At 38.9% G+C, this 25,434-nt stretch overlaps 1 protein-coding gene across 2 annotated transcripts in view; it reads left to right on the plus strand.

Moving 5' to 3' along the window:
* MOSPD2 (motile sperm domain containing 2) overlaps nucleotides 1-25,434 on the plus strand; it is a 60,933-nt gene that overhangs the window by 13,476 nt on the left and 22,023 nt on the right. For both annotated transcript variants that reach the window (XM_032330664.1, XM_032330663.1), the window contains exons 3-7: nucleotides 6,508-6,663; nucleotides 8,273-8,359; nucleotides 10,024-10,178; nucleotides 13,699-13,759; nucleotides 16,434-16,472. In XM_032330664.1, the coding sequence (XP_032186555.1) occupies nucleotides 6,508-6,663; nucleotides 8,273-8,359; nucleotides 10,024-10,178; nucleotides 13,699-13,759; nucleotides 16,434-16,472 (498 nt within the window). The remainder of the gene's footprint in view (nucleotides 1-6,507; nucleotides 6,664-8,272; nucleotides 8,360-10,023; nucleotides 10,179-13,698; nucleotides 13,760-16,433; nucleotides 16,473-25,434) is intronic.

Consider the following 25,434-nt stretch of genomic DNA (forward strand, 5'->3'; position numbering starts at 1 on the left):
TAACAAGCATGTGGGAAGTCACGTAGGCAAGCGCACAACACATAGCACAGACCCTTTCTCTGTGCTACTCAACTTTTCCCGTCCTAAACCTTTTGTTAGGTTATTCGGACTTTAAAGGAGGCACAAGTCAGGGCCTGGTTTGGTCCTCGTCTCAAGCCTTATTGCAGCCTCCCACAGTATATAAAATAACCTAGTAACCAATATGGCAAGGAAAATAAGAGGTATAAGGTTAGCCACTCATGTTATTATTGGCTCATATAGCAACACAATCTCTAAACTGCTTCAATCGAATAGAAGAAATTTACAACATTTTTTTTCTTTTATCAAGACAGTTGTGTTCCTAAAGAACATTCAAAGAAGACCTGTATAAGTAAATGGAGATACATATCATCTAAGATAGAAAGCACCTCCCTTCTCCAAACAAATCATAGGTCAGCAAAGTTTTCTTCTTGTACAGCCCTTGTACTAAGAATGGTTTTTGTATTTTTAAAGGATGGCTTAAAAAAAAGAAGACTCAAGAACGGCAGCCATCTTTGCCTTCAAAGTCTAAGATATTTAGATATTTACCATCTGGCCCCTTGCGGAAAGTTTTTCAACACCTGTAATAGACCGGTGGATCTCTAAGTGTGATCCCTGGACCGGCACCCATCAACATCCTGTAGGAGCTTGTTACAAATGCAGATTTTTGGTTCCCATCCATGAATTAAGCACTCTGGAAGTGGGGTCGTGTAATCCCCTTTTAAACAAGGCCTCCTGGTGATTTTAACAGGTGCTCAAATTCGAGAATCACTGCTGTAGCCTAGTGGCTTCATCCCATCTCAAAAGAGCACCTACCTCTTACTCTTTCACCAGATGACTTCACAGGAAAGTGGAGGTTTAGGGTAGGTTGTGGCCTACTACCATTCCCTTAAGGATGTCCTTAAGGGAATGTTTCCTTATTTCAGACTGATCACTCCTGATAGTAATACGGTCCAGCCGATAGAAATGGTCCAGCTGGTACAGATGCTCTTCCAGGGCCCTGCCAGGACTTGAAGTGGATCAGTGCTCAAAGTCCTGGAGAAATAAGAGGGTTTAGGAGGTTTTAAATTACTATAATGTTTGACAGTTATATATTTGCTGCTTTTGAACATCACTACATTGTCTAGTTAGGAACTGTTCTCTAGTTTTCATTATCAGAATACTTCTGTATTTTTTCCAAACTTGATCTGAATTTTATTTAGGCACATTTATAACTACAGTATACTTCTAAGATTTTCTCAACGGATTAGTAGGTCAATTAGAATTTAATCTTACATTCATGGATAGCATTCTACCTTATGTTAATGAAAATTCATTTATATAGTATTTAAAATTTTCAGAATGTTCTTGATCTTCATAAGGCTATGGGTAGGCAGACCTTATCTTCATTTTACAGAGAAGAGAATCAGGCCTAGAGTGACTTGCTCAGTCCCTATAGATAGTAGCATGGGTCTTCTGATTCCATCACTCTGCCCCATATCCTGAATTTGGCTAGAAGTTTTTTCATATTCATTACCTTTAAAATACAGTTCTGACCTGTCGGTAATTTCACCAGCCGACAAATATGGGGAAGAAAAAGTTAATAGTAAAATTCACCATTTTACAAATAAAAGCTGTATTTATCCTGCAAAACTTAAAAATTTTTTGGAGTGTATATGTGAGAGACAGTATGAAGGGGTGCGAGTGAGGGTGTGTGTGTGTGTGTTTGTGTGCGTGTGTGCGTGCGTGCGTGCACGCAAACACACAAAAGAGATGGGAAGCTGAGAAAGAGAAGTCATCTTTACCCTGAAACATGTAGTACTGTCTTTCTGAGAGCTCAACCTCCATTGCCATTTATCTTTAGTTCTTTCTCTGTCAAATTCTAAACTTGTTTGGTGGTGATCCACTGTATAAGTATAGGACCTATCTACACAGCAAAATTCATATAAGAAATAAATAATGGAAAGACACAGTGAACCATAAGTGAACCATTAAGGTTTCTTACAAAGGAGTGGCCAAAATGAGCGTTGAGCTCTTTGGGAGAGCTGCAAAGTTCAGGCTTAAAAAGCCATTACTTGATTGTGGAGCATAACAAATAGCATGGAGGACAAGGGGAGATGGAGAGGAGAAGGGAGTTGAGGGAAATTGAAAGGGGAGGTGAACCATGAGAGACTGTGGACTCTGAAAAACAACCTGAGGGTCTTGAAGGGGCGGGGCGTGGGAGGTTGGGGGAACCAGGTGATGGGTATTAGGGAGGGCACAGATTGCATGGAGCACTGGGTGTGGTGCAAAAACAATGAATACTGTTACGCTGAAAAGAAATAAAATCTTTTAAAAAAAAGCCATTACTTGAGATTAATGTTGGTTTGCGATGACGTTTTCACTGGTTTTCTGCAAGACAAAAGTAGTGAGGATAAGGTATTAAGAGAATGTAGGCACAGGGACGCCTGGGTGGCTCAGTTGGTTGGACGACTGCCTTCGGCTCAGGTCATGATCTTGGAGTCCCGGGATCGAGTCCCACATCGGGCTCCCAGCTCCACGGGGAGTCTGCTTCTCTCTCTGACCTTCTCTTCACTCATGATCTCTCTCACTGTCTCTCTCTCAAATAAATAAATAAATAATCTAAAAATTAAAAAAAAAAACATTTATAAAGAGAATGTAGGCACATAAATACCTGATCCCGTCCTCGTTTTTACGCTTTAATTATCGGAGAGGTAAAGTCTTTCAAAGTGATTTCTTGAGTAGGTGGGAAGGGCAGAGGTGTACGTGCACAAATGTGTGTTTGAAAGCTCTGGTTACCTTTCGCGTGTACCTCTTTAGTTTATTCCTATGATATCTGCATTTACCAGAGGACCGGTTTTCTGAAAACCACCTCACACTTTTGAGGGTTGCCTGGGGGCCGTGCTTGAAAGCAGCAAATTGTGTTTTCATTGGCCAAGCTTTCCTTTCCTGGAATGTTCAGTTGACTCTCTCTGTCTCTGTCTCTGTCTCTATCCCTTTCTCCCCTCTCTCCTCCCCCCTGCCCCTCCGCTCCCCCCTTCAGCCCTCCTCTCTGTCCTGACTTCTTCCTGCCTCCCTCCCTCCCCACCACCATACAGACTCCTCTCCGATCCTCTCCTTTGTCTTTTTCCCGTTCTCTGTTTCCCTGTCTCTGTGTAGAGGGGTAAATGTTGAACAGGCAGTTCATATATAAGCACAGGTCCTGACAATAACAGTAAGTGGTCATTTTGATACAAATGGAGATTTCTAATTTCAAAGACTTGCATCCCTAAAAGCTATCCAAAAGCAGTTCGCTTTACATTTCGTAGTAACAGGCACTGTCTCTTTTATGGTATCCCTAGCGGTTCTTGAAAATGAGCCTGTAAGTCCCAAGGACAGCGCTGTATCGGCGGAGCGGAGAGTGGCCGGACTGGAGGTGCTTTCCCGGGGCTCAGGTGCTCTCAGGGGCCTCCTGATGGGAAACAGTGTCCACTCGTTCCTATCCAACTCCTGTTTAGAAATTAAAGAAAATTTGTACTTTGCATATGTACTTTTGAGGAACAGAGCCAAAAAACATTTTCCAGGGTTTACCAGCTATAGAATCAGTCATCATATAGATTAGAAATTAGAGCCCAGATATCCAAGGTAACACAATACCAGATGCACGATTCATGGTTTAATCTTTTATTTGATGATGGTTTAAACTTCCAAGTACTTTCATATATATCTTCCATATATACATTTTCATCTGATCTTCACACAGCCCTGTGATTATCTAAAGCAGTTTAAAGATAAGGAAATTGAGGCTCAATGAGGTATCTTTGCAGTTTCTGTTTTCCTGCCTTGTTGGCTGTTATCTCTGATGGCTTGAAATAAGGCAGAGCAAATAGGAGATAAAATCTATAAAACTTGGCATCTAACAAGATGCAAAAAAAAAAAAAAAGGAGAGAAAGGAGCCAGGGAATTTTCTAAAGTTCCCACTTGGGCCCCTGGGAGGGTAGCATTAACTGAGAAAATGAAAATAGAGAAGGATTAGATTCAGTGATCCTGCAAGCCTTTTCAGTGGCACTAGTATAACCTGCATTGAAGGAATCCTACATTGTATATAGGCTGTGCTGTTACACATTGTCCCTACATGGGAAGTTCGGGCACTCTGATTGAAGGGAAGACACGTGAAGTGCCTTAAGAAAGGCTTAGTTTATGTCCTGTAGCTGGTCACAGGAGGGAAGGAATTCCTTCTGGGCTGAGGGGAATTTTTGTGGAAGAGGAAGCATTTGAAATAAGTCTTACATAATGGTAGAATTTGGATGTGCAGGGGTGCTTGTGATAAAACCAAGATCACTTACAGAAAAATAAAGCAACATGTGGAAAGAAGAGTATCAAGTACCATAGCTTATGTGTAAGCAGATAAGAAATTACTCTCGGAAACAGTTATTCCAATAAGTTATGGGAAATATTAACTGCTACACACATGGTCAGTTTTCCATTTTGTATTTCATTTTTTTTTCTTTTCTTTTCTTTTTTTAATTTCCTTTCAGCGTAACAGAATTCATTGTTTTTGCACCACACCCAGTGGTCCATGCAATATGTGCCCTCCATAATACCCACCGCCTGGCTTCCCCAACCTCCTACCCACTGCCCCTTCAAAACCCCCTTTCATGGTTCACCTCCCCTTCCAATTTCCCCCAACTCCCTTCTCCTCTCCATCTCCCCATGTCCTCCGTGTTATTTGTTATGCTCTGCAAATAACTGAAACCATATGATAATTGACTCTCTCTGCTTGACTTATTTCACTCAGCATAATCTCTTCCAGTCCCGTCCATGTTGCTACAAAAGTTGCGTATTCATCCTTTCTGATGGAGGCATAATACTCCATAGTGTATATGGACCCCATCTTCCTTATCCATTCGTCCGTTGAAGGGCATCTTGGTTCTTTCCACAGTTTGGCGACCGTGGCCATTGCTGCTATGAACATTGGGGTACAGATGGCCCTTCTTTTCACTACATCTGTATCTTTGGGGTAAATACCCAGTAGCGCAATGGCAGGGTCATAGGGAAGCTCTATTTTTAATTTCTTGAGGAATCTCCACACCGTTCTCCAAAGTGGCTGCACCAACTTGCATTCCCACCAACAGTGTAAGAGGGTTCCCCTTTCTCCACATCCTCTCCAACACACGTTGTTTTCTGACTTGGCTAATTTTGGCCATTCTAACTGGTGTAAGGTGGTATCTCAATGTGGTTTTAATTTGAATCTCCCTGAGGGCTAGTGATGATGAACATTTTTTCATGTGTCTGATAGCCATTTGTATGTCTTCATTAGAGAAGTGTCTGTTCATGTCTTCTGCCCATTTTTTGATATGATTATCTGTTTTGTACATGTTGAGTTTGAGAAGTTCTTTATAGATCCTGGATATCAACGTTTTGTCTGTACTGTCATTTGCAAATATCTTCTCCCATTCCGTGGGTTGCCTCTTTGTTTTGTTGACTATTTCCTTTGCTGTACAGAAGCTTATATTTCATTTTTTTAAAATGACCTTGCCAGGGGCACCTGGGTGGCACAGTCAGTTGAGCCTCCAACTCTTGGTTTTGGTTCAAGGTCATGAGATTGAGCCCCAGGTCAGGCTCTGCGCTCAGTGCAGAGTCTGCTTAAGACTCTCCCTGCTCCTTGCTCCTAAAATAATTAAATAAATCTTTTTTTTTTTAATTAAGACGATTTTGCCAAACAGATGTCTTCTTAAGTACAGCTTTTTTCTTTACATATAAAACTTCATTTTTTTGTGGACCAAGGTAAGGATTTCCAGTTGAGGCAACACAATTCTTCCTAGATGTTGGTTTATAGTTTTAGTTAGGGTCATACAGAATATTCTACTGTGGTCTTGGCCTGCCTGGGTGGTGGCTCACATGGTTAAGTGTCTGCCTTTGGCTCAGGTTTTGATCTCCTGGTCCTGAGGGTCAAGCCCCACATGGTAGGACTCCCAGCTCAGTGGGAAGTCTGCTTCTCCCTTTCCCTCTGCTCCTCCACCATGTTCATGCTCGTGCTCGCTCTGTCTCTCTCAAATAAACAAATAAAAAGATTTTTAAAATATTTTTAAATTTATTTGACAGAGATCACAAGTAGGCAGAGAGGCAGGCAGAGAGAGAGTGGGGAAAACAGGCTCCCTGCTGAGCAGAGAGCCCGATGCAGGGCTCAATCCCAGGACCCTGGGATCATGACCTGAGCCGAAGACAGGGTTTAACCCACTGAGCCACCCAGGAGCCCCTAAACAAATAAAAATTTAAAAAAATATTTTACTGTGGTCTTATGTTTTAATTCTACTGTGGCTTATTCAAAGTAAGCCCGCCATCCTTGGGTGACTTCTCCTCTCAGAAATCCCATCAGTCCTTTACAGTGTATTTTCGTCTGAACTGCATCCTTCAAGTAACTCTCTTCTGTAGCTTCACTTGTCTTGCCTGAATTTCTCTCTCCCGGCATTGGTATGACTGATCGCTGCAGAATTTATCTGACCTGGCTGTTTACTGTTTTCCCCCCAGATAAGCCAGATAAATATGATCCACGTGATGTTGAAAGGCTACAACAAGATGATAACTGGGTTGAAAGTTACTTAGTTTGGAGACATAATATTGTCGATGAAACCCTGAAGATGCTTGATGAGAGTTTTCAGTGGAGGAAAGAAATGTGTGTCAACGGTAAGACATTCAATTTAACCTTGACAGTGTACGGTCCCTTGCATAAATGTTAGCTTTACATTTATCAAATAGCGTGTTTGCAGATATTCTTGGTAATCATCATAAATACCAAAATATAATGTTTTATAAAAACCCACTAACCCTTTGAAAGGACCATCTTACAAATGTCTTCAAAGTGATACCATTCATAGGGAAATGAGATCACCAGGGAGCAGAACTACATTCAGACTTTCACTCAGAGCAGTCTCTAATCTGTGCATGCTTAGTTCAGTACCATTAAGCCATAGCAAGACTGCATCATCTCTACTTGTTTTGTTTGTTTTTCAGTTGTTGCCGTATGTCTTTCTCTCTCCCCAGAGTTCCTTGTGCTCATAGGTGCCCCCTGGAGCATTACAAAATAATCAGGGTCCCTAAAAAAGCAGGCTTATCAAGGATGCCTACAGCAGCCTCTGCTTAACTTACTGATTTCAAGACCCAATTCTAGATTGACATTTTCCCCCAAAATGGGAGTTTTAAATCTTGGAAGTGTTTTTTTTTTTTTAATAGTCTTCAAGTATATGAAGAACCCTTGACAGGAAAGATTACCCATTATCTCTCTCCTAAATATTTAACAGGCGGAATCTGGCGTAACTACTGGTTTTGATGAAGTACAAAGAAGGATTTCTTGACTTTGAGGGTTACAAACCCTGGAGTGAGTGAGTCTGGAGACTTAAGACAAAAAAGTCAACAAATAAATCCAGAGCAGATACTCTCCCCAGTCTTCATACTTAGAGAAAGAATCCATGAGAAGGGGAGTATTTAAGAGATAATTTGATTGAAAATATAAAAACCATAGATCATTTCAACAAATGGTGAAACATTTGTTAATCAAGCAAAGAAATGTAAATCATTGAACTAGAGAATGAACTTTAAAGCTCAACAGTAGTTTTTCCTTATATGGAATTGCTAGTTTCCCGTGACACATGGCCAAGATACGGTAAAGGGGTGGTGCAGAAAGGTAAAGAGTCTTTGAAAGTTCTCGGGGAACTACTGGTGAATGAAACAAAAGCCTTGGCATTTGCTGCCTTGCTGTCTTCTCACTAGAGACTGGGCAGACCCTTGTTTTGTTCCTCCTGCTAAAGGATCTAACTTTTTTTTTTAAAGTATTTTCCACTTGCCCCAAGATTATAAAATGTGTTAGACTCTATTGGATATCAGTCTTCGTAGAAAAATACTTGACTAGAGAAACCGTAAGTGATTTTTAAATCAGTCCTGAGGTTGTAATGTGAATATTTACTAGCACGTTATCTTGAAATTGTCCAATAGTGATAGTATTTGTTGAAAGTCACTATGTGAAACAACCAAGACATGGGAATGTGTCTGCATAATAATAGCTGATGTGCCACGGGAAATGGATTTTATTCTCATTTCTTTCATCCATGTCTTTATGTAATATATTTACTTAGTAAGAAACACCATTTTTTTTATTGCCAGAGGTTCTTTCCAGATATTTGAATGAGCTTATCTTTCTTAATATCAGACCTACTATATAACATCACCTTTCCACTGTAAGTTTTCTTTTTAAAAGGCCTCGAAGTTACAACTACTCATCACGTTTATCCTTTTTTAGACCTGACTGAATCCTCCATTCCCAGATGGTTATTGGAAATTGGTGGTATTTATCTCCACGGTTATGACAAAGAAGGCAACAAATTGTGTAAGTATATTTAATTGATGTACTGGCTATTCAAGATTTTGAGATGCCTTTATCTCAGCTGAATTAATAATAGGCAGAACGTTCTTCATATGTACCACACATTAAGTTTCCCATAATTGGGGACCATTAGGACCATCTTGATGGAGTGTCAAACACTTAGTTGTATGTACTGTTTGCATTATGATAAAGTAGGCCGTGAAGGCAAATGCCGCATCCTATCACATAGCCAAAATAATGTAATTCAGAGCAGTTATCTTCTTGGTCATTTAGTGATATTAAAATTCAACACAATATTCTCATGGAAAATCTTTTCAACGGTTGCTAAGGGTTTTTCAAGTGCAAAGTCTGTCCCTGTCCTGTCCGTGACCCCCCTAACCCCGACCAGTCTTCGTCCCTTAGCTTCTTGTGAAATCTGTCATAGCAGAAGAGCTATCGTAGGCAACCGTCCCTACGATTCTGATGACTACCGTGTTATTTCTCTCTCCCCTTTGTCCAGAATCCAGCTTGGTTTGTACCAAGGCTGTGACTGGGCAGGAGCGTCTGATTCGTACCCCGAGCGCTTGCTTGCCTGCCCGCCCTCTCTGCAGCTTGTGGTCCATTCCCATTTCAGCAGCATTCTCCCAGCATTTCCCGCTGTCACCGGCTCTCTTTCCCAGTCTTCATTTCGATCTTTCCTCTTGTTCCCCGTCCCTTACATGCGCTTCCCAGGCTTCCTTCCTTTCTTGGCTTGCTTCCCAGCTGATGGGATCCCCTTGGGTGATCTCAAGGACCTTGCCTCCCCACAGACGGTGATGACTCCACACGGTTCCCAGGGGACGTGCATCTATATACCCCGCTACCCTCTTGACCGGTCCCACTGGACTGATTGCCGGCCACCTTCCCCACAAAAGCCCCACAGGGCCGCATCCACCGCCGGCCCTCCTTCCGCGCCGCTCAGCTCAGGCCCACAGCCTCTGTCCCTTCCGCACCTCCTCTCCCGCCACAGCTTCAGTGGAGCCCCTTCCCCGCTTCGGTCATCACTTCCTTAGGTCAGACGCTAACTGCCTTCCCGGGGCGCAGCCTGTTGGGTTTCCTTCTTCGCCTCTTCCTTTCTCCCGTCCGTGCTGCTGCCCCGAGGGATGTCTGAAGTAGGAAGAGCACACCTTAGCGTAGGACTTGGACTCTTTCCAGCCCAGCCCTTGTCTCTTGAGCTTCTTGTCTCAGCACTGGCCACATTTTGCCCTAGGTGCCCTGCGCTGCGCTTTGTGGCACTCTGCCCGCCCAGACTCGTGCCACTCTCGTGCCTCTGTCCGGGCTGCTTCTCCGCCTGGGATGTTGTTCTGGTCTTCTCAGAACCTCTGGCTTGCTTTCTGGTCACGCACAGTGAACAGTACTGATAGGTTATTACCAAATATTGTTTGTTCACCTGTATTTTCTTTTCCCTCTTACTCACTAGAGAAGTTTGCTTCTTTTCCAGGGTGGGGGAGAAGACTTTTCCCCTTCTACTCCTCTCTCAGTTCCCACGTGCACACTATTTCTTATTTAAAAGAAGGAAGAGATGTTTTTATAGCAAGCAAATGAATTGTAAATGAAGAAAAATGTCAAGGAAAAGGAATGGTCTGTGTGTATAATCATACTCTAATGACAGATATTTTTCTTATTTTTATCCTTTGTTCTGTTAAAAGTCTGGATCAGGGTGAAGTATCATGTAAAAGACCATAAAACCATGTTGGACAAAAAGAAGCTTATTGCATTCTGGCTGGAACGTTATGCTAAAAGAGAAAATGGGAAACCCGTAACAGTGATGTTCGACCTGTCAGAAACTGGCATAAATAGCATAGTAAGCATTTCTTTAATTCGCAAGCATTATTTATCGTCATGTCCTCCCCGGCCCTCCTCCCAACCAAATACTGCTGTATGTTTGAGCTGACCAAGGTCTGCTTGGGATTTGTTTTCCTTGTGTATTGGGAGTCAAGTCGGACATCAAATAGGATTGCAAAGAAAGAAATTTGCTTCGGTAGTTGGCATGGAAAACTGTGTGTTTCCTAGAAATGTTCTTCGTGTGACATACAAAATGTCAGTGTGGGCCGTGGTAGCCAGCAGGGTAATGAGTAGCTGTGGTAACACTGAACTCTTCTGTCAGAACTAATATCCCGCAGCACCTAGCCCCGTGCCTGGCACAGAGTAGTGGCTCAGGAAACACTCGGGAAAGTGATGCCTGCTCTCTGTAGTACCGTTAGACTCATACCTACCGTGTTTGGCAATCATGAGATGTTCGCCTGATTTCTGCACCTACGGCACTTGGTCATTTTTTTTTTTAAAGATTTTATTTATTTATTTGACAGACAGAGACCACAAGCAGGCAGAGAGTCAGGCAGAGAGAGAGGAGGAAGCAGGCTCCCCGCTGAGCAGAGAGCCCGATGCGGGACTCGATCCCAAGATCCCAGGATCATGGCCTGAGCCAAAGGCAGAGGCTTTAACCCACTGAGCCTCCCAGGTGCCCCCACTTGGTCATTTTTTTGGCGATTTTTGTTTGCTTGATTTGGTTAGTACTGGAAACCAGCTTTCTTCAGGTAATTTTGTCCAGCTTAAAAAATAAGGAAAACCCAGCAGACTTTAATTTGGGCCCTCATGACCTCAGTAACTACAGACCCCTCAGCAGCGATGAGGAAGGATCCTTTGGCGCACTGATTACAGCTGTTGTCTCTTACAGTCAGACCTTAGCTACTTCTGGTGGCAGTGAAGTGGCCTTCACGCATCTGCCTGGGGCAGTAATGAAACCTTTTTGCAGAGCCGCTCGGCAACATATGTTAAGAATCTTAAGGTGTCCGAATCCATATTCGTTGAACTGGTAACGAAGTTCTGGAAATCTCTTTTAAAGAAACAATCCGGAGTACAGAAAAAAGCATTGTGTGCCAAGCGTTTTTTTCAGAGTATCATTTATAAAATAGTGAAAACTTGGAAAAAAAAATTTTTAAAAATAAGATCGGGAAAACTTAGAAAAAAACGTACATGTCAGCATGGCCAAATGGTAAATTATGGTGTATTAATTGATAGAGTATATGTAGCTATATAAAATGATGTTTATAAATAAGTTCTAGTAATACTGGAAAATACCTTTTTTTTAGATGAATAAAGAGCAGCACTCGGTGTTTTATGCAAACAATGAATCATGGAACACTGCATCAAAAAAATTAAAAAATTTAAAAAATAAAAATGAATAGTGGAAAAGGGACAGGGTTATAAGCTAGTGATACCTAGCCTCCAAAAAAGGAACTCTTAAACATCAACAAAAACAACAACAAAATAACAACAACAACAACCTAGACAGAACAAGAGGTTATTTTGGGTGGTGGAAGCACACATTTTTATTTTCATCTTTATCTCTAAGTATATTTTAGGAGTCCATTGCCCTGGATCTTTTCAATCTTGTTTCTATTTCAGTGAATTGTAAATACAGAGTAAATTGTTTTATACCCAAAGTCTAAATCAAAACACCTAGATAAATAGGTATTCCATAAAAATCATGATTCTGTCATCCTTTGTATATGATAGTTTCTAATTATTAACCCGGAATCATAAACAAATGCTAATGTTTTTTATTGCCAAACATAGGGGCAAGGAATTGACTTGAACGGTCTGCTTTTTTTTTTAACTACTTATATGCTGTCTCTTTATCTTTAATTTATAAATAAGGTTATTTGCATTACTAAGTATTTAAATCATTATTAATGTTTTAAAATACTGAATCCTAATTGAGTTATTTTTATATATGACTCCCTCATGATTCACAGAGGATTTAAGTTGGCTTCTAAATAGTATGCAGAATTGTAAGGCAAAAAAAAATTAAAAGCTGTTTGTTAAGAGTTGGGCCACTAATTGGAGTCCAATCTTTCATCTGCTTGCCTGAAAGAAATGGAATCATTTAAAATTATTTCAATGGCCATACTTTAAAACCAATATCTTAGGAGAACTTTATTCATTCCTGATACTTGAACTAGAGAGAAAAGTATTTCATGTGTCCCCAAAGGGAGGACATTTTACATTATACTAAGTAGTCCTTGAAGACATCCTCACAGATTGCACAGCAATAGGTTTCATGGAGCTTTTTCTTGTAGTACCCACTGATATACTTAAAACCAGTGGTATCCTATCAAATCCACTTGAATTAGCAGTAACTTGGGATTTGATAAGTAAGGCTATTCAGTTAAATGATGAAAACAAGAATATTGGATGAAGACTTTTTGGGCAAAGTCTCTGGGGACCACAGATCTTATACTGAGTAACCAAATTTTTATACATCTAGATATTATGAGATATTTCTTTGACTCTTAAATTATTAAACTCGGTGCACAGTGGATATAATGATTAGTTGTAAAGGTACTATTATATGCTAGGATTTACTCCATAAAAAATACTTAAGACAATTAAGGATGCTTACTTTCAGTTTACTGAAATTAAAGATGCTCAACTCGTGTCCTGGAAATGACTTTATAGATTCATCTCTGGACAACTCACCTTTCAGTAATTGATGGGTTTAAGTTTGCATGATTATCTTTCATCCTACAGTCCGTATAAGACGGCTGATCAGGATTAGTAAATCGGCTTGCAGCCATGGAGTAACAGGGAGTGAAATGATCCATGTGAATGAATAGTGACCCTAATAACCTAATTTCATTTTGCTGTGTTCAGTGCGGTAGAACCAACAGATAGTTATGTTCATAAAGTTTCCCAGGAATTGGGCTCAATGAACAACACTCAGATACAAACTAAAAAATTCTTACCCTAATTCGAGGTCCCTAAATAAGAGGGAAGAAGCTAAAAGTGAAGTAGATACAGCACACCAGTATGTTCAGATTAGATGTTGCGGAAAAGATTGATAAAACATACTTTATCGTAACTGTTACAAGTTGTAGAAATCATGTTTCAAAAGCAAGTATACCAGGATTGATGTTACATGTATTATCATTCCAAGTAGTGAGATTGGAAACTGTATACATGTTTCAGTAATTCCTTAACTGTTTAACAGATTTTTAGAATTTCTCTATAGGCATTGCTCTTAGCTCCACTTTGTAATGTCATGTTACTTAAGCAGCCTAAAGTATCTCACTAGTTAGAGGTAACGGAATGATGTTTAAGCATCTGATTTCTTTTACTTGATTTTAGGACTGATTGTTGTAAGTAGCTTAATGACTTAAAACTTTAATCCCTGGCAATATAGAGAGGTATTTAAATATGAGCTTATTTTTTAAAGAATTGTCTCATTTGTATTTAATAGTTTATCACCTTTAGAAATGTTCAATATAAAATTCTCTAATGTACATAGTCTTAAAGATTTAAATGTATAATCTTTGTTTTAGGACATGGACTTTGTACGCTTTATCATCAACTGCTTTAAGGTTTATTATCCTAAATACCTCTGTAAGTAACTTACTCCTTCATAAAAATACAATATATAGAAGCTATAAGCAATGGCTGAGATTGCTTTATATTATTATAGACTTTAATTCATGAAGTGTTATTTTCTGATGAGGAGCTTAAATGGGTGCATATAAGTTTAAGTGTGTTATCCTAGTAGCTATAAAGGAAATTTTTCATAATCCTTGTCCTTTATAGTTTTAAGAAGTTAAGTTCTAAACTGCATCGATGGCATCCTTTAATACACACACACATACAAGTACATAAAAATACCTTTATTTCGAAGATTATTCCATTTTTACTCAACTCATTTAAAATAATATTTATTATATGGAACTTCTTAAGTTCTTCCATGGAAGAAACAGGAAAGCAGTATTGATAAAATATGCCTTGTGGTAAGCAGTACTCATATATAAAATAAACTGTGTTTCTAATTGTTATTTTAAAATTGTCATTAAGAAAACATTAGACTTGGGTGCCTGGGTAGCTCAGTGGGTTAAGCATTTGCCTTTGGCTCAGGTCATGATCCCGGGGTCCTGGGATCGAGTCCCACATCAAGCTTCCTGCTCAATGGGGAGTCTGCTTCTCCCTCTCCCTCTGCCCTCCCCCTGCACATGCACACACACTCTCTCAAATAAATAAATAAAATCTTTTAAAAAAATTAGACTAGCATACACTACATTTAAATCTGGCATTTAGAGCTTTTTTTTTTTTTTAAGATTCTATTTATTTATTTGACAGAGACACAGCAAGAGGGAACACAAGCAGGGGGAGTGAGAGAGGCAGAAGCAGGCTTCCACTGAGCAGGGAGCCTGATGCAGGGCTCGATCCCAGGATTCTGGGATCATGACCTGAGCCAAAGACAGACACTTAACGACTGAGCCACCCAGGTGCCCCTTAGAGCTTATTTTTAATTGATTCTTGGATTAATTACCTGAATGAAGAACTCCTAAATCTTACGTATTCATTTTTGATTTATTGGATTTATGTGATGGTTTCCCAGTGGAGAAGTCAAGATGCTGTCCCACATATAAAAAGTCATATATTTTAACTCCAGTGGACTAAAAGTGAAAAAAGACAACAGGGATATCAGAAAATGGAAACTCACAGGTCTGCCTGGGCACAGCCCTGGCCAATACCACAATTAGGGTCTTTTGAGACTCCTGACTTGGATGATATTAAAGCTTAAAATCCCTAACTCCTCTTACTTTAGCATGCTTTTACATTATTATTCATGTGAAGTAAGGAATAGAGAGCACGCATGATGGATTTCAAGAATCAGTGCATTTGCTACCCCTGTGCTCTCATGTCTTCAGAGGGCGTACTCATGAACCTTTTTAGGTAAAGAGAATGTCTGGTTGGGAAACCTGGAGGATCCACTGTTCTTCTGAATTCATCCTGGATCCACCATGTACCCTGATTCATTAAGTTTTATAGTACCAGTCAAGTGGCCAGTAGGGAATCTCAACCCCTTATTACTAGCTTGTTCCTTTTATATACGAAATGAAAATAAAATACCCACTTGTTTATTGAAATATCTAAAAGTTTGTGAAGAGCCATTTATAACTAGTATAGATATCATTATTACCTTCTAAAACATATCTAAGATTCTTTTGAGAGAACTATTAATACATTCATGGGTCTATATAAAGATGAATTAGAACCCTATTCATTCCAGTGAACTAGAGGTCATGTGACTATATCCTGCCTACATAATGCAGTTTTGCAGACATTAGAATCTTAAACTGATTTTGCTTCAGAATCTGTCATGAAACAACCATTATTTCATAAAACCTTAAGTCCACATCTTTTTAGGCATATCATAGATGAAAACTGAGGCCTTAAGCACCAGGCTACCTCTGTGAAGATACCTTGTTTCTTATGCATACTTTATTTGCCCTACATTAATATAATCATTCTAGGAGGTTCTCTGCTCAGGGCAGAATGAAATTACATTTTGATTCATTTGGAGTAGAACAATGAACTGGGTATCAAAACTTCCTTTGTGATTTCTGGTTCTTTCTCATAATTGTTAATAGGGCTATTCAAGTCTTCATCTAAATATGCAAATAATACTTCTGTATACTTGGGAATTATTGTCTTCCTGGGGCTTGTAGTATGAAGAAAAGTATAAATTATGTTTCTTTAAAACATAATAGTGTATTAAAGTTGGGATCAGGGGAAAATATGTGAGTGGTTTAACAATACAGTCTCTAGAAAATGATCAAAACCAATAAATTAGACATTGAAATCATTTTTTAAATTTTTTAAATTTAAATTCAATTAACATAGAGACATTGAAATCATTTTAAAGTTCATGGAGCTTCAGCACTAATATGACATGCCACATCCAAAGACACCACTTACCCATTTAACTGTTTTCTTTTGTACCTTTCTGCAAATGGCAAAAGCAATAATTGAAAAAGAGAATAGGCTCTTTGCCAAAGGACAGTGATAAGGCAGTGGTCATTTCCAAAAAGCTGCTCTGGTTGGGCCCCTCATCAGTGTGAGAAGTTAACTTGGTTCAAGCACCACTCACACTTCACCGAATTAGAACGGAGTCAACTAGCTCAGTTTTTAGTTAGTTTTAGATCACCAGCTTTTTCTAGACCAGGTATAAGTGTGATACTACTATATTGTACTAAATCACATTCAATGAACTTTTTTTGTCTTTCAGCAAAAATGGTGATCTTTGATATGCCTTGGATAATGAATGGTGAGTGTATTACTTATAATTTGCTAAAACAAAATCGGATTCCTTTTTTCCAATTTAGTCATATTTCTGTGGTGGTTTAAAAAAATGTTTATGTTGTGCTTGGTGTGTCCTCTTAAGAGGCTGGAGCTAGAACACTCAAAGGCTGTTCCTAAGCAAACCCAGTTGACATTCTACCCCTGGTTCTGGACAGGACATGCATTAGCCTTCTCTGAAAACAGTGTCAAGATGTTCAACTAGAGCTGGATGCCTTAGCTTGTCACCCACAGATGGCCATGTCACAGAACATAGGCATTGGCTAGATTTTCTCAAGGGCTTCTGGTGTTGAGGAAGGTGGGATGAATCTAAAATTTACTCCAAATCTGTGTAGTCACATTATCCTTCCATAAGACAGTCATGATACATTTTTTTGGTAAAAAAAAAAAAAAATCATTGAAGGAGTGGAAAAACACTCTCTACCAGCTTTAACATGATCATACATTTAATGTTATTTTCAGAATGTACATTTTTATTTGTGTTTGCCAGAGTTAATTGTTATATAGAAAGCAGTAGAGAAAACCGGTGAAACTAAACCTTGGTTCTTTGAAAAGTTAAATAAAATTGACAAAACTTTAGCTAAGCCGATAAAGGACAAAAAGATTCCAGTGATGAAAACCAGGAATGAAATAAGATACATCATTGCTGACCTTACAGAAATTAAAAGGATTATAAGGAAATACTGTAAACGTTTGTATGCCAAGAACTTAGATGATATGATATAGATGAAATGGACAACTTCCTAGAAAGACAACATACAGAAATAATTCAAGAAAAATCTGAATAGAAATATAACAAAAGACCTTGAATTAGTAATCAAAAAACTTCCCACAAGAAAAGTCCAGGCCTAAATAACTTCACCAGTAAATTCTAGCAAACATATAAAGAAGAATCAACACCAAACCTTGACAAACTTACAAAAGATAGAAGAGGGACCACTCCCCAACTCGTCTCATGAGGCAAGTATATTCTAGTAACAGCACAGAAAAAGAAAACTAGAGACCATTGTTCCTTAAGAATAGAGGTGGACCAACCCACACTAAAGAACTCACTGAGCCTAGCAGCATATAAAAAGGATTATACACCATGACCAAGCAGGATTTAATCTCAGGAATGCAAAGTTGGTTCAAGATATGAAAATCAACCCATGTGATTGAGCGTATTCATAGACTAGAGGAAAGAAAGCACATGATCATCTCAGACACAGGAAAAGCATTTGACAAAACCTAGTACATTTCCATGATAAAAGCACTCAAGAAACTAGGAATAAAAGGTGTAAAGTGTTGTAATATCTGCAGAGTTAGGGAGACCACAGTTGTCCACGCAAGACTGCTCTCACTTCTGACACCACCTGTAAGTTCAAGGGGTTCCCCAAATCACCCTCAAGTCCACTAGAATTACTCATAGACCTCACTGAAAGCTGTTAATACTCACAGTTAAGGTTTACTGCAGGAAAAGGATTCGGATTTGAATTAGCCAAGGGAAGAAAAACAGAGGATGGAATGCAGGGAAGTACCAAATGTGGAACACATTCATTTCCCAGCATTGCCAACCAGGGAAGTTCACCCAGACCCGCAGTTCAGAGTTTGTATTAGGGCCCAGTACGTAGACCTAACTGATTAATCACATGCTTGAGGTCAGTCTCCATTCACTCCAGAGTTCTACTCATACTGTGTGACCAAAGTCCCCACCCTAAATCATACTGTGATTTAGGGTGACCCGAGGCCCTCAGGGAAACAAGGACACTCCTGTCAGGCCTGAAGATGACCTTCCAAAAGCTGAGGGCAAAGGGCAGACCTCTCTTTGGTTAGAGTTAATTCTTGAATATATAGAAGAGAACTTTCTCAGCCTGATAAAGGGCATTTATATAAAACGTGCATCTGTGGAAACTCAGAGCTAACATCAAACATAGCAATGAAAGAAGGAATGATTTCCCCCCCACAAGATCAAGAACAAGACAGAGTAGTCTGCTCTCACCACTTACATTACCAGGGCACTTAGACCAGAAAGTGAAATAAAAGGCATCCATATTGGAAAAGAAGTAATGCTTTTTATATTTCCAGGTGACATAGTCTTGTATATGGACAATTTTAAGGAATACACACACCAAAAAAAAAAAATCCCTATTAGAAGAACTAGTGAGTTCAGCAAGATGGCATGATACAAATCAATATACAGACTCAACTGTATTTCTATACATTAGCAATGAATAATCCAAAAATGAAATTAGGAAAAAAAATCCATCTATAATAGCATCATGAAGCATACTTAGATTACTAAGTAATCTAATTTAGTAAAATACTAAAAATTAATAAAAGAAGTTCAAGACTCATACATTGAAAACTACAAAACACCATTGAAGGAAATTCAAGACCTCGGTAATCAGACATCTCTTGTTCATGGACTGGAAGACGAAATATGGTTAAGATGGCAGTACTTCCTGAATTGATCTACCAATTCACTGCAGTCCCTGTCAAAATCCCAGCTGCTTTTTTTTTTTTTTTACAGAAATTGACAAGCTTGTTCTTAAGTGCACATGGATGTGCAGGAGACCAAGAGTAGTAAAGATAGTCTTGAAAAAGAACAATGAAATTAAAGAACTGACACTTCTTAGTTTCAAAACTCAGTACAAAGCTATGTTATTAAGATGTGGTATAGACATAAGGATAAACATACAGATCAGTAAAATAGTGTTGGGAATCCAGAAATAAACCCTAATATTTATGAATAATTGCTTTTTTTTGACAATAGTACCAAGACATTTTACTGGAAACAGAACAGTCTTCTTTCAGTTTTTATTTTAATCAGGCAGTGCTCATCATGACAAGTGCATACCTTAATCCCCATCACCTATTTAACCCACTCTCTCCCCTCTGGTAACCATCAGTTCTCTATAATTAAGAATGTTTCTTGATTTGACTCTCTTTTTTTCCCCTTTGTTCATTTGTTTCTTAAATTCCACATAGGAGTGAAATCATATAGTATTTGTCTTTCTCTGACTCACTTCACTTAGCATAATACTCTTCCAGCTCTATCCATGTCATTGCACATGGCAAGATTTCATTATTTCTCATGGCTGCGTAATATTCCGGGGTGTGTGCGTGTGTGTGTGTGTGTGTGCGCGCGCGCGCGCCACATGTTCTCTATTCATTCGTTAATTGGACGCTTGGACCGCTTCCATAACCTGGCTGTTGTAAATAATGCTGCTATCAACATAAGGGTGAATGTATCCTGTTGAATTAGCAATTTTGTATTCTTTGGGTAAATACCCAGGAGTGCAGTTGCTGGATCATAGTGTAGTTTTATTTTTAACCTTTTGAAGAACCTCCATACTGTTTTTTTTTTCCAGTGGCTGCACCCGTTTTCATTCCCACCAATGGTGCATGAGGGTTCCCCCTCTCTAACGAATCCTCGCCAACTCCTGTTGTTTCTTGTGTTGTTGATCTTAGCCATTCTGACGGGTTTGAAGTGATGTCTCATTGTAGTTTTGATTTCCATTTCCCTGATGATGAGTGATGATGGGCTCTTTTCATGTGTCAGTTGGCCATCTGGATGTCTTCTTTGGAGAAATGTCTATTCGTGTCTTCTGCCCATTTTTAGTTATTTTTTGGGTGTTGAGTTTTAGAAGTTCTTTATATATTTTGGATGGTAACCCTTTATCAGATAATCATTTGCAGGGTGCCTGGGTGGCTCAATTAAGTGTCCAACTCTTGATTTCAGCTCTGGTCATGATATCAAGCCCCGAGTTGGGCTCCATGCTCAGCAGGGAGTCTGCATGAAGTTCTCCCTCTCCCTTTCCCTCTGCCCCTCCCCCAACATGTTCTGTCACACATTCTTTCCCTTCCTTCCTCCCTCTCCCTCTCTCTCTCAAATAAATCTTTAAAAAAAGATAATGTCATTTGCAAATATCTTCTCCCATTCATTACATTGCCTTTCAGTTTTATTGATTGTTTCCTTCACTCTGAAGAAGATTTTTTTTTTTTTTTGGCTGTAGTCTTAGTGGTTTATTTTTTCTTCTCTTTCCCTTGCCTCTACGGGACCTATCTAGGAAAATAGTTGTTACAGACAGTGTCAGAGACGGTACTACCTGTACTCTATTCTAGAATTCTTACGCTTCCAAGTCTCACATTTAAGTCTTTAATCCATTTTGAATTTATTCTTGTGTGTGGTGTTAGAAAGTGATCCCTCTTCATTCTTCTGCATGTTGCTGTCCAGTTTTCCCAGCACCATTTGTTGAGGAGACCATCTTTTTCCCATTGGATATTCTTTCCTGGTTTGTCAAAGATTAACTCTGACCATATAATTGTGGGTTTATTTCTGAATTTTCTGTTCTGTTATGTAGTGTTTGTGTTTTTATGCCAGTACTCTACTGTTTTGATCGCGTATCTTTTGTAATATAGCTTGAAGCCTGCAATTATGATGCCCTCCACCTTTGGCTTTTCTTTTTTGAGATTGCTTTGGCTATTCGGGGCCTTTTGTCATTCCACACAAATGTAGTAGTATTTGTTCTAGTTCTGTGAAAAATGCTATTGGTACTTTGTTTAGGGATTGCATTAATTGTGTAGATTGCTTTGGGTAGTATAGACATTTTAACAGTATTTCTTCTTCCAGTCCATGAGCATGGAATGTCTTTCCATTTCTTTGTGTTGTCTTGAATTTCTTCCATCAGTGTTTTTATAGTTTTCAGGGTACAGGTCTTTCACCTCCTTGGTTAAGCTTATTCCTAGTTATCATATTATTTTTGATGTAATTGTAAATGGGAGTGTTACCTTTAATTTCTCTTTCTGCTGATTCATTATTGGTATATGAATTGCAACAGATTTGTCTATGTTGATTTTGTATCCTGCGACTTTACTGAATTCGTTTCTTAGTCCTAGCAGTTTTTGTGGAGTCTTTCAGGTTTTCTACATGTAGTATCATGTCATCTGCAAATAGTGAAAGTTTTACTTTTTCCTTGCCACTTTGGATGCCTTTTATTTCTTTTAGATGTCTGATTGCATGTGGCTAGGGCTTCTAGTACTGTGTCGACTAAAAGTAATAAGAGTGGACATCCTTGTCTTGTTCCCAACCTTAGGGAAAAGGCTCTTCCCCACTGAGGATGATGTTAGCTGTGGGTTTCCAAATATGGCCTTTATTATGTTGAGGTGTTCTCTCTAAACCTACTGTGCTGAGGATTTTTATCATGAATGGATGTTGTACCTTGTCAAGCACTTCTCCTGCATCTATTGAAATGATCGCATGGTTCTGTTCTTTTCTCTTATTGATGTATCTCATTGATTTGCAAACATAGAACCACCCTTGCAACCCAAGAATAAATCCCACTTGATTGTGGTGAATGGTTTTTTTAATGCATTGTTGAATTTGGTTTGCTAGTGTTTTGTTGAGATTTTTGCATCTATGTTCATCAGAGATATTGGACTGTAGTTCTCTTTTTTGTGGTATCTTTATCTGGTTTTGGTATCTGGGGAAATACTGGCTTCATAGGATGAATTTGGAAGTTTTCTTTCTTCTGTTTTTTGGAATAGGTTGAGAAGAATATGTATTAACTCTTCTTTAAATGTTTGGTAGGATTTGCCTGTGCAGCTTTCTGGTCCTGGACTTTTGTTTATTGGGAGTTTTTGATTACTGATTCAATTTCTTTGCTGATAATTGGTCTTTCACATTTTTATTTCTTCCTGTTTGAGGCTTGTTCATTTATATGTTTCTAGGCATGTTCTTCTGGGATGTCTAATTTGTTGACATGTAGTTTTCATAATATTCTCTTACAGTTGTTTATTTCTGTGGTGTTTGTTGTTATTTCTCCTCTTTTATTTGTGATTTTATTTATTTGGGTCCTTTCTCTTTTCTTTTTGATAAGTCTGGCTATTTTATGGGTTTTCTCCAAGAATCAGCTTCTGGTTTCATTGACTGTTCTGCTTCTTTAATTTCTATATCATTTGTTTCTGCTCTGATCTTTATTATTTCCTTCCTTCTGTTGGTTTTAGGTTTTGTTTATTCTTTTTCTAGCTCCTTTAGGTGTAAGGTCAGGTTGTTTATTTGTGATTTTTCTTGCTTCTTGAGGTGGGCCTGTATGGCTATAAACTTCCCTCTTAGAAATGCTTCTGCTGCGTCCCAGTGGCATTGAATCATTGTGTTTTCATTTTCATTTGTTTCCACATACTTTGTTTCTTTGATTTCCTGGTTGACCCATTCGTTGTTTAGTATCATGTTACTTGACTTCCATGTATTTGTGCTCTTTCCAGATTTTTTTCTTGTGGTTGACTTCTGGTTTCATAGCATTGTGGTCAGAAAAGATGCATAATATGACTTTGATCTTTTTAAATTTGTTGAGTCGTGTTTTGTGGCCTAATATGTGATCTGTTCTGGAGACTGTTCCATGCGCATTTAACAAAAAATATGTATTCTGCTGTCTTTGGATGGAATGTTCTGAATATATCTGTTCAATTCATCTGGTCCAGTGTGTCACCCAAAGCCATTGTTTCCTTGTTTATTATCTGTTTGAGTGATCTGTCCATTGATGTAAAGGGGTGTTAAAAGTCTTACACTATTGTATTAATTAGTTCCTTTATGTTTCTTCTTAACTTTTTTGTGTATTTGTGTGCTCCCACGCTGGGTGCATAAATATTTACAATTGTTATTTCTTCTAATTGTTATTTCTACTAATTGTTATTTCCTCCTTTGTGATTATTTAGTGTCCTCCTTTGTCTCTTGTTAATCTTTGTTTTAAAGTCGTTTGTCCAATATAAGTATTACTACTCTGGCTTTTTTTTTTTTTTTTTTGACAACCATTTGCATGATAAATATTTCTGCATCACCTCACTTTCAATCTGCAGGTGTCTTTAGATCTAAAATGAGTCTCTTATAGGCAGCATATGCATGGGTCTTGCTTTTTACTCATTCTGTCACCCTTTGTCTTTAGATTGGAACATTTAGTCCATTTAATAAGAGTAATTACTGATACATATGTATTTATTGCCATTTTATTACTTGTTTTGTGGTTGCTTCTGAAGATTTTCTCTAATCCTTTTTTTGTCTTTCATGGTTTGTTGATTTTCTTTAGTGATATACTTGGATTTCTTTGTCTTTATTCTTTTGCATTAGTGGTTTTTGATTTGTGGTTACCATTATGTTTGTATGTAAATAACATTTTCTGCATGTAGCAGTCTGTATTAAGTTGATGGTCTTTTAAGTTTGAACCCATTCTTTGTTCCTTTATCCCCTCATTTTAAGTGTAGGGTGTCATATTTTACATCCTTTTATTTTGTGCATTCCTTGACTGATTTCTTACAGAAATACTCATTTTTACTGCTTCACTGTTTCCTACCTTTTACTATCACTTTTGGTCTCTCCTTTCCACTTAGGATCCCCTTTAATATTTCTCCCAGGGCTGGGTTATTAGTAGTCTTGACTCCTTTAGTTTTTGTCTGGGAAGCTCTTTATTTCTCCTTCTATTCTGAATGATAGCCTTGCTGGATAGAGTATTCTTGCCTTCAGGTTATTCCCATTTTGCATTTTGAATATATCATACCATTCATTTCTGGCTTATAAAGTTTCTGCTAAAACATCCACTGATAGCGTTATGGGGTTCCCTTTGTATGTAACTGTCTTCTTTTGTCTTGCTGCTTTTTATATTTTTTCTTTAATCACCATATTTTGCCATCTTAATTAAAAATATATCTTTTCTTAAAGATTTTATTTATTTGAGAGTGGGGGAGAGGGACAAGCACCTCTGCAAAGTGCAGAGTCTGATGTGGGGCTTAGTCTTATGACCCTGAGATCATGACCTGAGCCAAAACTGAGAGTTGACTGCTTAACTGATAGAGCCACCCAGGCACCCCTACAATATATCTTGATGTGGATCTGCTTTTGTTAATTTTGTTAGGGGTTCTCTGTGCCACCTGAATCTGGGTATCTTTTTCCTCCCCAGATTAGGGAAGTTTTCAGCCACTATTTCTTCAAATAAATTCTCTGCCCCTTTTCCTCTTTATTCTTCTTCTGGGACTCCTGTAATATGAATGTTACTACGTTTGATAGAGCCACTGAGTTCCCTAAATCTGTTCTTATTTTGCATAGTTCTTTTTTCTCTCTTTTGTTCATCTTGATTATTTTCCATTTCTGTCCGAGGTCACTAATTCATTTCTTTGCTTCTTTCAGCCTGTTGTTCATTCTGTCAAGTGTGTTTCTCATTTTGTTTATTGAGCCCTTTGTCTCTGCTTTGTTATTCCTTATCTCTGTGTTAATGGTCTCATGGATGCCTTCCACTCTTTTCTTAAGTCCAGTGAGTATCCTTGTGATCATTGCTTTAAATTCTCCATCGGGGGCGCCTGGATGGCTCAGTCAGTTGAGCATCTGACTCTTGGTTTCTGCTTGGATTGTGGCCTCAAGGTCATGGGATCAAGCCCCTTGTTGGGTTCCACGCTTGGCGTGGAGTCTGCTAGGATTCTCTCTCTCTCTCCCTCCCCCTCCCTCCCTCTGCTCCTACCCTTGCTCACACTGTCTCTCTAAAATAAATAAATCTTTTTTAAAAATAAAAATAATTAAATAAAAATAAATTCTCCACTGGACATGTTACTTGTATCTGTTTCACTTAGATCTCTGGCCGGGGCCTTGTCCTAGTCCTTCATTTGGGGCAAATTCCTCTGTCTCCTTTTTTCCACGTCCTCTATGCCCATTTCTGTATGTTAGGAGAGGCAGCTTTATCTCCTGTTCTTGAGGGTAATGGCTTTGTGAAGAAGAGGTCCTGCAGTGGCCTGCTGTATAGTATCTCCTGTTCCCCAGGGTCTGGCACTTCTGGGAGTGTCTCCAGTTTGTGCTGTGTGGGCTCCGCTCTTGTGTCCTGCCCACTTTACCCTTCAGGCCAGTCATCTGCAGAGGCTCTTTTTGCCTGCTATGGGCCGTGTTTGGTGCCTGGCCTTAAGTAGCCCATTGT

The sequence above is a fragment of the Mustela erminea genome, chromosome X, assembly GCF_009829155.1.
Source record: "Mustela erminea isolate mMusErm1 chromosome X, mMusErm1.Pri, whole genome shotgun sequence".
In the NCBI taxonomy this organism is placed as follows: Eukaryota; Metazoa; Chordata; class Mammalia; order Carnivora; family Mustelidae; genus Mustela; species Mustela erminea.